This window comes from Ictalurus furcatus, chromosome 18 (genome assembly GCF_023375685.1).
Source record: "Ictalurus furcatus strain D&B chromosome 18, Billie_1.0, whole genome shotgun sequence".
Taxonomy (NCBI): Eukaryota; Metazoa; Chordata; class Actinopteri; order Siluriformes; family Ictaluridae; genus Ictalurus; species Ictalurus furcatus.
This window is the reverse complement of record NC_071272.1, coordinates 965,157-980,000: the sequence shown is the minus strand read 5'-3', so window position 1 is coordinate 980,000 and position 14,844 is coordinate 965,157. Positions and strand designations below refer to the sequence as shown.

General features: G+C 43.1%; 2 protein-coding genes across 3 annotated transcripts in view; both read right to left on the bottom strand.

Annotated features, from left to right (window-relative positions):
* LOC128622663 (uncharacterized) overlaps positions 1–1,596 on the bottom strand; it is a 3,142-nt gene extending 1,546 nt beyond the window's left edge. Inside the window, exon 1 of the mRNA XM_053649357.1 lies at positions 1–1,596. This exon is cut by the window's left edge and continues 1,546 nt beyond it. Coding sequence (XP_053505332.1) covers positions 1–1,441 — 1,441 coding nt within the window. The 5' untranslated portion in view covers positions 1,442–1,596.
* A 2,794-nt stretch (positions 1,597–4,390) lies between these two features.
* Positions 4,391–14,197, bottom strand: ccni (cyclin I). 2 transcript variants are annotated; one of them, XM_053648414.1, is made up of 7 exons: positions 13,967–14,197; positions 12,706–12,862; positions 11,602–11,736; positions 8,572–8,646; positions 7,104–7,244; positions 6,194–6,424; positions 4,391–5,700 (listed from the first exon to the last, which is right to left on the bottom strand). In XM_053648414.1, exons 2-7 carry the CDS (start codon positions 12,817–12,819, stop codon positions 5,356–5,358), a joined length of 1,041 nt encoding a protein of 346 aa, XP_053504389.1. In that variant the 5' UTR covers positions 12,820–12,862; positions 13,967–14,197; the 3' UTR covers positions 4,391–5,355. The 2 variants fall into 2 exon arrangements, with proteins under 2 accessions (XP_053504389.1, XP_053504390.1); XM_053648415.1 differs by lacking the exon at positions 8,572–8,646.
* Between the last annotated feature and the right edge of the window lie 647 nt (positions 14,198–14,844).

Sequence of the window (14,844 nt, the reverse complement as noted above, 5' to 3'; positions counted from 1 at the left end):
TGTGGGTGCTCTCATCTGGTGCCGAACTCGGAAGAGATGCTCGGGGTTCATCGGCAACAAGGTGCCCAGTTGAGTGATGCAAGGGTGTGAGCTGGCATTCTTGGCGATGTAGCTGTGATAGAAGCTTGACCTCAGAGGAACGATGGGTGCCAGCGTGAGTCTGCTTCTGACCTTCTGTCAAAACACCACCATAGTAATTCAGTGCATCATCACTGGACCAGTCGTCCTGAGGAAATGCTCGAGGCCAGTCAGAGTTAACAGAAGAAGGCAGGAGGAGACTATTTTGGCTGGAGGACAGGCCGTGGAGGTATTTGGGCTCCATGTAGTTTGAAGCCACACGTGGGCGGGGTGTTTCCAGATGAAGACTGTTCCTCTGGTGAACAGGACTGACTGGAGCTGCTGCTGTCGCGCCATAGTCCTCCGGTTCTTGGATGTAAATACCTGTGGCCTGACCATAGCAATCTGGCCTGAGCAGGCCGCCATTGCGCCGTCTATACGCATCAAAGTACGAAGCGTCACCAGGAACTTCAATTAAACACGGACTCGAAGCTGAAATTTGTGACTGTCTGAGAGGGATGGGAAAAGGCCAAGAACAAGACGGATTCTCGTCGAATGACTGGAAAGAGCCAGGCAGGGTGTGTTCGTGTGCTGTGTCCTTGGAGAGATGGGTCACACTCACCTCACAGTGTGGATCATCTGGAAGGGGATCAAAGGACTTCTGGCTGCAGCCATCTGCTTCTCGTAATTGTCCAGGTTTGGCAGCGTGAACGCCATTGTGTGTAGGATTTGACTTCTCCGATGGCTGGTCGAGGCTCTGGCCGCTGCCCCTTGAGCGTTTTGAGTCGATAGTGAACGAAGACATGCCCATAGTGCATGTATTTATAGCTCTGTCTTTGCTGGGGACTGAGGACACCATTTGCTCCCATGGTTGATGCGACGAGGTTTGAAAATCCTTGTCCAAGTAAATATCTTCCGTGTGATTTCCTCTGCTGTTTACAATCCCTGCAACTGGCAAGATCTGGTGCGTGTTATGAAGTTGTGAGAGCTGAGATTTCAGGCTGGGATCCTCACTGGGATGAGGTTTGGCAGCACACACTTGTACTTTACTGCGTCCAACGCCTTCCTGTTTCTTATCAGTTCGGCTGCCTGACGAGGCGGCGCTGCCGGTGGCGCTGCCGGGTGCGCTGGGGCTGGGGCTGGTGGCGACGTCTCCACGACGCGCTCGGAACTTCTTCCTTAACACGACATAAGAAACTCCATCCTCCTGCTTCACCGTGGCCACGGTGTTCACATACTTCTTAAACAGCTCGCGGTTCCGCACTCGGTCCTCGTGCTCTCGCAAAAACGCCTTAAAGTGCGTCAGCAGGTCCGCGTTCCGTACCGTCCCTCCGTTGCGCAGGAGGAAGCGCAGCACCGAGTCCTGAGTGAAATCCGTGGCCATGCTCGTTACCTGGAGAAGTTCTCCGCGAGCTTCGGTCGGCGTCAAAGTTCACGGCGCTCGAAACCTGTCAGGCGTTTCAGCCGCTCCACCACTAACCCCGCCCGTCCGCCCGCCCGCGCGCGCGCAGTGCGCGTGCACGTTCTGAGCTCCACCTGCACACCTGCGGGAGCGGGGCTACTCTGTACACACTGAAGGGATCTCTGAGATTTCTGGAATGTATCCTAAAATCTAGCCCCGAGATTATAATGCAAACAATGACGCAAGCGTTTTGAGTTCAGCTGAACAAAGTGAAATCACCAACTCTGTGTAAATGTCTCTCTCTCAGGTGGAGAGGGAGGGGGAGAGAGAGAGAGAACATTATCAGCCTAATGCTGGTGTAAAACAAAGTTCTCCCTCCACTACAGGAGAGACAGAGAGGGAAGGAGAGGGAGAGAGATATTTACATATATATATATATAGAGAGAGAGAGAGAGAGAGAGAGAGAGAAGGAGAGAGAGGGAGGGAGGGAAGGAGAGAGAGAGAGATAGAGAGATTTATATGTATAGAGAGAGAGAGAGAGATTTATATAGAGAGAGAGAGGGAAGGAGAGAGGGAGGTAGGGAAGGAGAGAGAGAGATAGAGAGAGATTTATATGTATAGAGAGAGAGATAGAGATTTATATATATATATATATATAGAGAGAGAGAGAGAGAGAGAGAGAGAGAGAGAGAGAGAGATTTATATATATAGAGAGAGAGAGAGAGAGAGATTTATATATATATATATAGAGAGAGAGAGAGAGATTTATATATATAGAGAGAGAGAGAGGGAAGGAGAGAGAGGGAGGTAGGGAAGGAGAGAGAGAGAGATAGAGAGATTTATATGTATAGAGAGAGAGAGAGAGATTTATATATATATAGAGAGAGAGAGAGAGAGAGAGATTGAGAGAGAGAGATTTATATATATATACAGAGAGAGAGAGAGAGGGAAGGAGAGAGAGAGAGATAGAGAGATTTATATGTATAGAGAGAGAGAGAGATTTATATAGAGAGAGAGAGAGAGAGAGAGATTGAGAGAGAGAGAGAGAGATTTATATGTATAGAGAGAGAGAGAGATTTATATATATATATAGAGAGAGAGAGAGAGAGAGAGAGAGATTGAGAGAGAGAGATTTATATATATATACAGAGAGAGAGAGAGAGGGAAGGAGAGAGAGAGAGATAGAGAGATTTATATGTATAGAGAGAGAGAGAGATTTATAGAGAGAGAGAGAGAGAGAGATTGAGAGAGAGAGATAGAGAGATTTATATGTATAGAGAGAGAGAGATTTATATAGAGAGAGAGAGAGAGAGAGAGAGATTGAGAGAGAGAGATTTATATATATATACAGAGAGAGAGAGAGAGGGAAGGAGAGAGAGAGATAGAGAGATTTATATGTATATATATATATATAGAGAGAGAGAGAGAGAGAGAGAGAGAGAGAGAGAGGTGCTTGAAAGTTATAATTTTCTATATATCTGCATAAATATGACCTATAATATTATAATATCAGATTTTGACACAAGTCCTAAAAGTAGGTAAAGAAAACCCAATTAAACAAATGAGACAAAAATATTACACTTGGTCGTTTATTTATTGAGGAAAATGATCCAATATTACACATCTGTGAGTAGCAAAAGTATGTGCACCTCTAGGATTATCAGTTCATTTAAATATGAAATTAAATGTGAAATGTTTTCAGTCAGTGGGACAACGATCAGGTGTGAGTGAATCAGCGTCCCATTTTATTTGAAGAACAGGGATCTGTCAGAGTCTGGTCTTCACAACACGTTTGTGGAAGTGTATCATGGCACGGACAAAGGAGATTTCTGAGTTGTTGATGCTGATCAGGATGGAAACGGTTACAAAACCACCTCTAAAGAGTTTGGACTCCACCGATCCACAGTCAGAAGACTGTGTACATATGGAGGAAATTCCAGACCACTGTCCCCCTCTCCAGCAGTGGATATCCAGCCTACTGAGGATATATATGCTTTTTCAGAACCAAAAGATGTATTCGCCTCACACCTCCATGGTCAGGGGTTCGATTCCCACCGTGGCCCTGTGTGTGCGGAGTTTGCATGTTCTCCCCGTGCTGCGGGGGTTTCCTCCGGGTACTCCGGTTTCCTCCGCCAGTCCAAAGACATGCATGGTAGGCTGATTGGCGTGTCCAAAGTGTCCGTAGTGTATGAATGGGTGTGTGAGTGTGTATGTGATTGTGCCCTGCGATGGATTGGCACCCTGTCCAGGGTGTACCCCGCCCTGTACCCCATGCTCCCTGGGATAGATTCCAGGTTCCACGTGACCCTGAAAAGGATAAAGCGGTATAGAAGATGGATGGAAAAATGGATATTGTGGTTAAATAATCATTATTTTACTTTTTTTTTTTTTTTTTTTTAGATTTCTCAGGCTATTTTTACTATTATTACAAAACATTCAAGATAATTCTGAGCACGTAGTAGCATTTTGAGGCTCCAGTACTGGAAACTGCCCTCAACTAGGTTTGCATTATTCTGAAAAATCAGTGCTGTATCTCATGGATTCGTCTCTCTTTTGTAACGACTTCATCTTGGTCGGGGTTGCAGTGGATCCGAAGTCCATCCAGGAACACTGGCTGTAAGGCAGGAATATGTGAGAATAACTGGATGGGTTGCCAGTACATTGCAGGGCACTCATTCATACCTAGGGCAATTTACCAGCATGTTTTTGGAAGGTGGGCGGAAACCCTTATGGACATGCAAAACTGAATGTACCGCAGGCTCGGGCTCAAATCCTGGGCTCAACTTAAAGGTATGAGATTATAGCTGAACATAAATCTTTAGGTTTGAATATAAGCAGATTCATGATCCTGTTAACCGGCTAATCCACCTAACCAGGTGGTCTACAGAGTTATAGGAAATCATACACAAAGAAAAACGCCAGCCTGGCATGTGTAGTAGATGGTTTCGATTTATTTGAACTTTTACGGTGACGTTCCTGCAGTGCGGGCGTCCCTCCTCCCACCGGAGAAGAACAGAGCCAGAGAAGAACGATCAGCAGAGAAAAAAGGAATGGTAATAATAATCTAAAGCTTTTTTTTTGTGCCATTTCAACAGGTTTTGTGTTTTTTTTTTCAACCTTTTTTGTTAAAGTGATCCTACAGATACATTATCTTTCAAACAAACACTAAAACAGTCTCTTGTGCCCTGTGTGATTTGGATGGTGTGTTCACATGGATTCTTCGTTAATGCTCTTTTAACAAAAGTGATAGGGATATTATCACTGCTCAACCACACACACCTAAACGGCCAAGACGTGGAGAAAAGAAAAGGCTAAACAGCCAAGATCGAACAGAATAGAATAGAATAGAATACGAGAGAGGGAGAGAGAGAGAGAGGATGTGTAGTTATATAAATTTTTAAAATTAACATCAAAGTTTAGCAAATTTAACATTCGGGAGTTTCATGCCCTTTCATAAAAAAAATAAAAGGAAAAAAAAAAAAGAAGAAAAGCGCATGAGATGAACACAGCACTCGGACACAGTCATCAGAGGAAAACAAATATATAAATACAAAGTTAGATTTGAAATCTTCACAGATATATGAGAGACATATGACAGTGATGTACAGAGACAGACATTTCAGTAGGAGCGGGTTGGGGAGAAGTACCTCCGACATTTTTGTGAATATTTTCCTTTTTCACATTTTAAATATGATCTTGTGATTAGATTTGACAGATAGATGGTTATGAAATAACTGCAGCATATTTCGTGTGTGTGTGTGTGTGTGTGTGTGTGTGTGTGTGTGTGTGTGTGTGTGTGTGTGTGTGTGTGTGTGTTTTAGCTCTGTTCTGCTCTAAAGGATGGAGGGACACTGTCATAACTGCGATCTGGCCCCAATTCAACCCTAAGCGCGTTGCTAGGAGACGGTGACAGGCTGAAGGGCAGGGCATGGCGTGGAACCGCCCTCTATGGACTGGTACCCTGAATTAGCCCCACCCCCTCCTCCTAGCTCCTCCTCGTTGTAGAGACGCTTGATGCCATCGAAGTATTCGTCCACATCCATCTGCTCCACCTTGCGCTTGGCCGAGGGCTTCCTGCGCAGTGGCAGAGTGGGCAGGACAGGGTGAAAGGTCACGCCAGGGTCGTGAGGGGTTTGCAGGGGGTGGCAGACGTATACAGTGTTGGGAGGCAGGGATGCCGTGTGTGTGGAGAGACAACGTGCCACTAGCTCGCGGCAGCCGATCAGCTTGGAGCTGTCAATCTGAGAGAACAGAATAAAAATAAATATCGTGATCAGTAAGAGTGTGAAAATATATGGGGCACGACCGCAAGAAAAGATCAAAGACTAAAATCAATAACAATCCACTGCTAAAATGAGCTACGTTGTAAGGCAATAGATGATTGCACCATGCTCCTCACACACTGACCCACTGTAAATTGAAAAGCACTCCAGAGCGGTCGTGGTGTGGCGTACATACACTTACTCTCCACTTTATATTAGGAACACCGTACTAGATACTGTGTAGGTCCCCCGCCCTGCTCTTAGAGCAGCCTCAATTCTTCATAACATGAGGGGGGAAAAAAACCTTCCCCACACCATTACACCACCACCACCACCCTGAACTGTTGACACAAGGCAGGTTGGGTCTACATATTTAGGAATGTTTGAATCAAAAATGAAGGCCATGCTACTGACTAGATTATTTAGTACATGTTACAGTGCATTTAGTACACGTGCATGCGTGTATCTTTACCTGAACTTTGCGCAGCAGGTCGGCAGCAAGAGCGAGCCAATCGGGATAGAGCGTTTCCAGCTGCAGTGTGACGAGAGCAAGGGCCAGCATGGAGCCACGCTCCTGCAGCAGTGAATTATGGGAAAGGCAGTGCAGCAGCTCCTGAGTGAGCAGGGCAAGGTGCTGTGATCTGTTCAGACCCAATAATATGCCTGAACTCACAGCCTTGCAGCTGAACACCATTGCATGGAACTAGAGACAGATAGAGAGACGCAGAAATGATGAGAACAGAATAATCAGTCTTGTGATGAAAGACATGATCACCTGCAGATAACCTTAACTAACATGCAGTACTGTCCCCCACCACCAGGATGCTCCTGGAACCCGAACATAAGCTCTCTTCTGCCCCCCAGTGGCCGTGATTAGAGTTTAAACACATACAGTCCCCTCTGAAAGTATTGGAACAGCAATCTGACATGGCCTCTATATTTTTGCTCTCAAAGTCTTCTTCAAATGGTGGATTTGGATCAATTTAACAGAGCACACCTGGACAGCAATAAACACCCATCAGTAACATGTTCTAATATTTTTGACCATTTGAAGAAAAAAAAAAAAACGTGCCACGTTTTAAGCTGTTTAACACATCTAGATGTAAATACCAGGAAATGAAATCTGAAATTCTGATCCATTATCTCAATGGGCCTTGCTGTTCCAATACTTTCAGAGGGGACTGTAAGCAACGTATATGGTGTGACAACATTATAAAATCGAATAATGCAAACAATATAAACAGGATACATTTTGATACGTTTCATTTTCAGACAAGGATTTTTCAAACACATGGACTTGCACACGCTTTTTTAAATAAAACCGGGTGCTTCGTTTACGGCCGTTTTTGTGGTCATTCTGGATGCGTTTATGAGACACTCACAATGTGCAGGAAATCAAGGGGAGTGGCTGCATGCAGGTTCCAGCTGAGTTTATCCAGAACGATCCTCTCCATCCTCAACACTTCTGAAGGAGTACATCCACAAGCACTGCTGCTGATCAGCTCTCTAAGAGCAGGGATACGCTACACACACACACACACACGTACACACAGAGTGAAACCAACCAATTATTACAACGAACATTTGTGCATAACTGTATCTTTCTGTTTATTTTTGCTGTGTGTAAATGTATAAAGAAAGTGCTGAAATATAAAGTACAACATAAAGCTGAATTTAAAAAAGAGAAAGCAGGTAACATGCACAGATGCTGGTTGGTTACGTGAGAGAAAATATGCTGGTTACACATAAAAATATATGTCGGGACTACCTTTGCGGCGTATTTCCATTTCCTTGAGTATACCAAGACCTACCTCCTAAACGTACCAGAGTTTTTGTTTTGATCCTTATTAGTTCAGTCGGTAATGCGTGGTGGATATCGTCAGAATAGAACGACAACGGAAGAGCAACAGCAGCACAAAGAAATGTGAATTATGTGCTACGGTTAACACAGTTTAACTATTCAGCAAATAAGCAGACAATATAAGAGGTCGTGTAATATTTTGGGAGATTACACTATATAATATTATACTATAAAAGGTGTTATAATAATACATTTTCTATAACAGCAACTCTGATAGTTGTGCAAACGCTAAGGCAAGTCATAGGTTTATATTAATCAGAGGTGCACCGATGCATCAGCAGATAATCCGTATCGGCCGATTAAAGGCTATTTTCACGCCGTCGGCCGAGGGATTAAAAACATCCGATGATCGGGGTCGATTGTATCCTGTCAATCAAAAGAGGGCGGGAAAACACGTGGATTCCGTGCTGTGTGTATTCGGTGATCGGCTGAGAAATGTAGTGTCGTTTTGCCCGATGCCTTTAAGCTGAGAACTGACTCTGAGGTCCGTGGATGTCCTAATATGTACACCGTACATGAGATTGGTCTGAGGAATCGCCCAAACCGATCATCTGGATTCGTCGCTTTACTGCGTTCTAACTTAAGAATGACTGCCAGTCACTTTCTCGCTTACTAGTGTATATGTATAATACAATATTGTTTCTATTATAGCAACTCATTCAGAGACACGTACGACTTTAACGTTAACCCAAGACTGAAAAACAAAAACACGTTATTTAACAAATAAAAAAAATAGCCAATCATTAATATGGTGAATATTTTCTGTATTTCTTAACGACTTATGAAAGGAGTCTTGTGTCTTGGCACTTTGTAAGAGTCTGTAGGTTTTCGACCGTGGGGAGTGTCTTCGGGACGGAGAACGTTGCGCTTTTCGGTTTCCCTTACTAACCGTCCCCTTTTCGATCACTATTTATCATCTCTTTATGCACAGGCCAACATTTACACCTCGGCCGAGCCTTTTTTTTTTTTTTTTGTGATGTCCAACTCACCTCATCCTCTTCACTTGTCTTAGCTGCCAAGAAAAAACAGGTGATAGCAATGCAGCGCAGGTACTTGGGACGAGCCTGACAGAGAGACAGGGAAGAGACATCGTCAATTCCAATCATCTGTGTTGTTACTAAAAGTCATTATAAAAAGACTGGAGGGTTTGTGTATTTGCATATTTCGCCTCCACTGCTCAATTAGTCGAGTGTGTTACCGTGTGGTGTGATCATGCGAATCAGGTTTTCTGGGTTTCTGGATCAATCATCATGTCACAAGGCACATCATCATCTACAGCAATATAACCACTCGGATATTTAGTCACAATTGTGCAACACTAAAAAATGTTTTCCCTTTTTTTTTTTTTAAGTACCACAACTACTACCACATCGCAGACTCATACGCACACCACCAACGCTTACTTCCTTTATACGACTTCCGGCTTTCTTCAGCAGAATGATGAAATACAGAGAAACCCTGACACACACAACACCGCGTAGGCCATGCTTTCTTAAGCTTTGACGACACGCAGCAACAGAACACAACACCAGAGTCAAATTTGGCGTGTTGTCGAAGAGCCCCGTACTCATAAAGCGTATAATATGAACAGTACTAATAATTAACACCGACTAATTTGGAATACAGAACACTACGCTTGTGCTATAGAACCATTTTTATTGTCTGCCACACTATCCGATATCCTGGAAGTACATGCTCTCAGAGCACCCTCTCTTTCTGGCAAGGTAATATACACATATATATTACTGTATATAACATTATATTGAACGTCATGAAACTTTACACACACACAAAAAAATGGTTTTCAGCCAAAAGAGACAACAGGATGAAGATTTTGAGCATAAAAAGGCCTACAGTGACAGGCCAGATCGAACACTTCACAAATAATGTTAAGTGTGATGATGAGAAAGTGATTAAACGCGCTGATTTTTGCTCTGATGTACCAGTCAGTACTCAGACACGCCAAGACGATCCGCTGCAGCATGCGAATATTAAACGTGTGGGAAAGGATTACACTCAAAACGTACCGTTATGTTTTCTTTTGTTTACAGTGCATTACTGTGGGATCAGCTAAAAATCCATCATCCAGGTGACTCTTACAGCTCCCGAGTGCACGGGGGGCAATATTACACTCTCTCCTAGTTTCCTTAAATGCTCGTTTTTTTTCCAGCCTTATATTTAGTTTTGGATGACCCTTTATTTATTTATTTATTCGTTTAAATTGCAAGCAAGGAATCAATATCGCAAAAGCCTACAGTACGTACTCGCCGATAAATAATTAATTAATATCATGTGTTTAAATGTTCTTTGTAATTTGACAACAATACTTCATCCTATAATAGCTAACATTTAACACAGCCACGTAAGTATTGGTAATGAATAATCACGAGACGGCGCAGTGGTGCGATCTTTAGAGTTACTGTCCGTGTGGAGTTTCTTTTCATGGCTCCACCATGTCCATGTGGATTTCCTCCGGGTTCTCTGGTTTTCTCCCACCTCCAAAACACATGTCAGTGAGTGGAACGGCTATGATAAATTGCCCCTAGGAGTGAATGTGTGTGTGTGTGTGTGTGTGTGTGTGTGGCCCTGAAATGGACTGCCATCTCATCCAGGGTGTATGTCTTCCTCTCAGCCAGTGTACCCGAGGTAGGCTCGGAATCCACCATGATTCTGACACGAAGCTGTATAACAGTAAAGTTTATTCGAAAGCGTGTAATTATGACTATTTCTTTAGAATTCATTAACAGCAACAAAGCAGAGCAGACTTTGTATTCATAACTTAAAATAAAAAATAAAAAACCGAACCGAAACTAACTGCTGGTATGAATAGCAAAACCGAAAGCATTTAGTTGCATTCAGATTAAAAATAGCGCCCTAAACAACGAAAAAAATGCGTACTGACACACATACACGAAACAATCTGGACCGACAGGTAAACCTGCGACAAAAATAAACTGCAGAACAATAATGGAATCATTTGCAATCAGCTGTGACATCCTCACGTTTTTTTTATTAGTGGAGGTTTAATTACGTAGGCAACACAAATCTCCAGACTGAAACGTTCTTCACGTGAACACAGAGTGAGACAGAGCGTGAACGCGAGCGTGACGTTTCTACACCCTGGCCGAGCTTTTACTAGTAACGTGTTAGTTTTAGTTTAACGTACACAGTCACGACAAGTCCTGCTGTTCTTCGCGGGGACTTTTAGACTTTTCCTCATGTTGTCTACGGTCGTGTTTGAAGTCGTAGGACACGTCATCAAGACGTCAGCATCCTTCCTGGTCATTTATCACCCATGAACACTCCCAATAACTTATCAGGAATCATACTTTGTTTCTTCGTGATCGATCTTTCCGGGGTCACGACACAATTTCTATTCTGGCTTCCTATTCGTTCCCATCTCCGATTATATTCCTGTGTACAAGCACATGGAAGGGGGTTAAGGGGCGCGGGCCTGAGTGAGACACAGGGATAAAGTGAGGGAGAGCGTGGGACAGGGTGAGGGAAAAGGACAGAGAGGAAGAAGATGAGCATGAGAGATTTAGACTGTGAGGTAGACTAGACTAAACAAGCAGAATGAGATTGATGGAGATATCCTGAGACAGGGAGCGAGACGAAGTGAAATACAACGAGACTGAGATTCAGTATTAACTTGCTTGAATGTTTAACTCGTGTTCTGCTCAACTATTTCATCCTGACACAATAAACAGCGTGTACACACACACACACACACACCTCAGAGGTAATATGTTACTTACGAAGGACGACTTGGGAACACTTTTGAAACTCCTCCTTTTAACTTCACATTAAAAACTTCTAAACGTTCTTTTTCCAATCGGGAATATTTTTGTGACCTTTTGTGATTATGTACTTTAAAGCCTGGGTTTGAGAAAAGCTGCTAGTTAATGAATTATCCTAAATGGTTAACGAGGCTAACATTAAACCAAACCAAACCACACTCCCGGCGGTGCACTACAAATAAGAACTCGGATTAGAGTGCGAGTAGACCGTACGTGTACCTTAATGGTGGAGAGAAAGCGGTCGAGTACGGAGATGGCCAAACAGAGGGTTTCTGGATAAAGCTTCAAGCACCGGTGCACGTCAGTGAGCCACCGCACGGCCTCGTCACGCTGGGCAGGGGAGATATCTGTATCCTGCAGAGCAGAAATTTCATTCTTTAGTAACCCGAAACAAAGTGTGCTCAGCGTGTACCCTGTACAGCACCCTCCTTTTATTACCATTATCAACCACCTTTGTTGAGTTCCCTAGGTTCCTCAGTGGAAGTGTGCAGTAAAGAATGTACTTTTGTTTAGTTATCTATTTAACCAGGAGCACACTTTAGCACGGCAGTAAAACGAGTTCCACCTAGTCTAGAGGTATGCGTCGCTTTCTAAAACCTCTCCTGCTGAGACACTTGCCCAATCCAGCTGACTCCAGCAGTTATTTTTGGTTTATACCCATCTGCAATATTCCGTAATGACCTCAGTTGGTTCAGTTCGCAAAAATATACACAAATTTGCCATTTAAACCACAGCGACCCTGAGTAGGATAAACTATTAACTGAAGATGAATGAAGGAACATGGGAAGCACGTCATGCAGTGCTGACTAAGCGACCTGCTGTGTCCAGTACGCTCCTATCTTAATGAACATGGCCTTCCAGCGTCCTGCCAGCTTCATATCTGACCGACTGATTCTGTGCCCTTTTTTTTTTTGTTGGGTCCTGTGGGATCCTAGTATCAACACATAGTCCAAAAAGTGCAGTAAAGTCCAATCCCCAGCACTTAGACATGCACTGTTCTAGCACTTAGTATCAGTACTGGGAAAGATGCTGGCCTAAAATGCTGGACCAGTACTGGATCAGGTGGAAAAGTTTTCCAATCCGATTTGCTGATGTAACACAGGACACATCTTACACTGATGTATTTCGCCATCATACCTGTGAGATGTATGATGACTTGGCATTACTACACAACAGAAGCTTGAGCAAGTCGGCCTAGTTATTGGGAAGATGTTGTAAGAATCACTTCCATAAGTGTAGTCATAGGGCTATCCATATACTATCTATAAGTGTAGTCATAGGGCTATCCATATACTTGATATGTGTTTAAATACATCGCTTTACCTGACTGGCTGGTTTCTTAGGCACATAGCTCCTCCACAGCTCGGCTTCCCTAGAAGCAGCCTTTTCCAGGAGAAAAGACAGCTTCTGGCCTTCCGTGGGTTCGGCAAACTTCATCACGAACCCAGGAAAAGCCTACCTCCCCGCTGGATACGGCAACCTGAAATAAACACGAAGAGCCTGAAATGAACGTAAAAACGACTTCAGAACTTCGTGCGCATCGAGACGGCTATGGTCGGTACCACACTGGGAACCCTAAGCGAATGCACTTCCCAAAAACAGTTTGTCTCACCCTTCCTTCGGTGTATAATCTCACCCGGATACTGTAGACTTGTGCATAAGATCAGCGCCCAAGTCATCACAGGACTCCTATTCCCAGTATGCTCACACTAAACACTTGTAAACAAGTAATGCTTTATAATCGCGATATCCGGCGTCACCCAGAAGAGGACGGGTTCCTTTTTAGAGTCGGGTTCCTCTCGAGGTTTCTTCCTCACGTTCTATCAGGGAAATTTAGCTCACGATACACCCGGATCTCCGTAAAACTGCTTTGGGAAAATGTGTATTGTTAAAAAGTGTGATCCAAATCAAACCTAACCTTCTTCCAGTGTTGTATGTGTATATTCTTACAGCCCCGGGACGACAGGCATGGTTAGCCTGAGTCTGAGTCTGGAGCTAGTATTTCAGTTCACACTTTAGTGAGCCATAAAGTCAACCTTTGTGACAGAAATTTACATGAAGCACAACGTGAAGAGGAAATTAAGAAAATTTGAGGAAATTAAGAGCTTTTCTAAATCGTGATGCACTATAGGGCTGAGTTTATGTACGACGGAAATAGCCTGGGAAGTGACGTCAAAATACTGATTATTATTATTATTTATATTTATTTATTTATTTATTTATTTATTTATTTATTTAGGGGGGGGGGGGTCAAATCTCGTTTACAGACATATAATGTACGATATTTACAGAAGTATCCTAAGGTAAACATCTAAACTGGTTTGTAAACTATCACCCGAACCTGGATGTTGGTCAAACGGGTTAAAAACCCGGATATACCAAAATCCGAACTGGTCAAAACACACCAGTGTTACTCTGCTCAGTTTAATGAAGCGGACTTGCTTTTCTAACGACATATCTTCTCTAAATATTGAGCTATACAAGAGTTTCTTTTTTTTTATTATTTTTGCTAAACAATGAGGTGTGTACACAAAAAAATCAGATCATAGTAAAGCGACACAAACGGTCAGTTAAATTGTGTTACCTCCCCTGCAAGGCTGTGGGCAACGCAGTCCGACTTGGAGATCATCCGGTCCATTAAACTGTGATTAAATAAAAGAACAAGTCGAATCGAGGCATCTCTACAATTCCGCCTTCGCCTCCATTGTGTATAAAGAAATGAACGGGGGTTAATGCATATATTATAAAAAAGAAAACGGACGGAATATAGACAAACGCGTCTATACTTCCGAGGAGGGGACTGAAAAAGAAAGAGAACGCCCCGCCCACTTCTTACTGCGCATGTAAAAAAAAGAAGAATTTTTAAAAAGTATTATAAACATTAAAAATGAAGAATGGTTGACATTAAGTAATAAGGCACACCGTTTAATGTGCTGTTATAACACACTAATTAAATATTTTACAAAATCCGTGTGGAATTTAATGATGTATGAGGCTGGAACTACTTTCTCTGGCGAACGCGCCATTTAAATGTCCATTATGTAATGCGTCTCTCCTCCTCGTCTCTCGGATACAAACATCATAACATTTATCAACCACGAACTCCGACCGAGATACGAAAGTCTTGACGCTGAAATTCATAGTATGTGGTTAATATACAATATTCAACGCCTATGTATTTTAATCAGGAAAACAACAACAAATCAGAAATAATAATAATAATAATAACGCCACAGTGAGATATGAGTGTATGAAAAACGTTAGGTCTTCCCACAACCTTATTTTTAATTTCGGGGGTCAACTCTTAAAATGTAAAACCATCAGACCAAAACGACTTATATCAACAAAGTGTTGTTTCTTGGTCAGATATTGCGTGTTTGACAAACGGTGTGTCATTCTGGCACAAATCAACAAACACAACAGCTCGGCTGTGAAATGCGTGCGCATCCCTTCCTCACGCGA

What these genes read in the sequence shown, in the direction of transcription:
- ccni (XM_053648414.1), bottom strand. Translation starts at nt 12,819, where the DNA reads ATGAAGTTTGCCGAACCCACGGAAGGCCAGAAGCTGTCTTTTCTCCTG. An exon ending in CTAAGAAACCAGCCAGTCAG is followed by an intron (nt 11,737 to 12,705) that starts GTAAAGCGATGT and finishes TCTGCTCTGCAG; the next exon opens with GATACAGATATCTCCCCTGC. An exon ending in AGACAAGTGAAGAGGATGAG is followed by an intron (nt 7,245 to 8,571) that starts GTGAGTTGGACA and finishes GTGTGTGTGTAG; the next exon opens with CGTATCCCTGCTCTTAGAGA.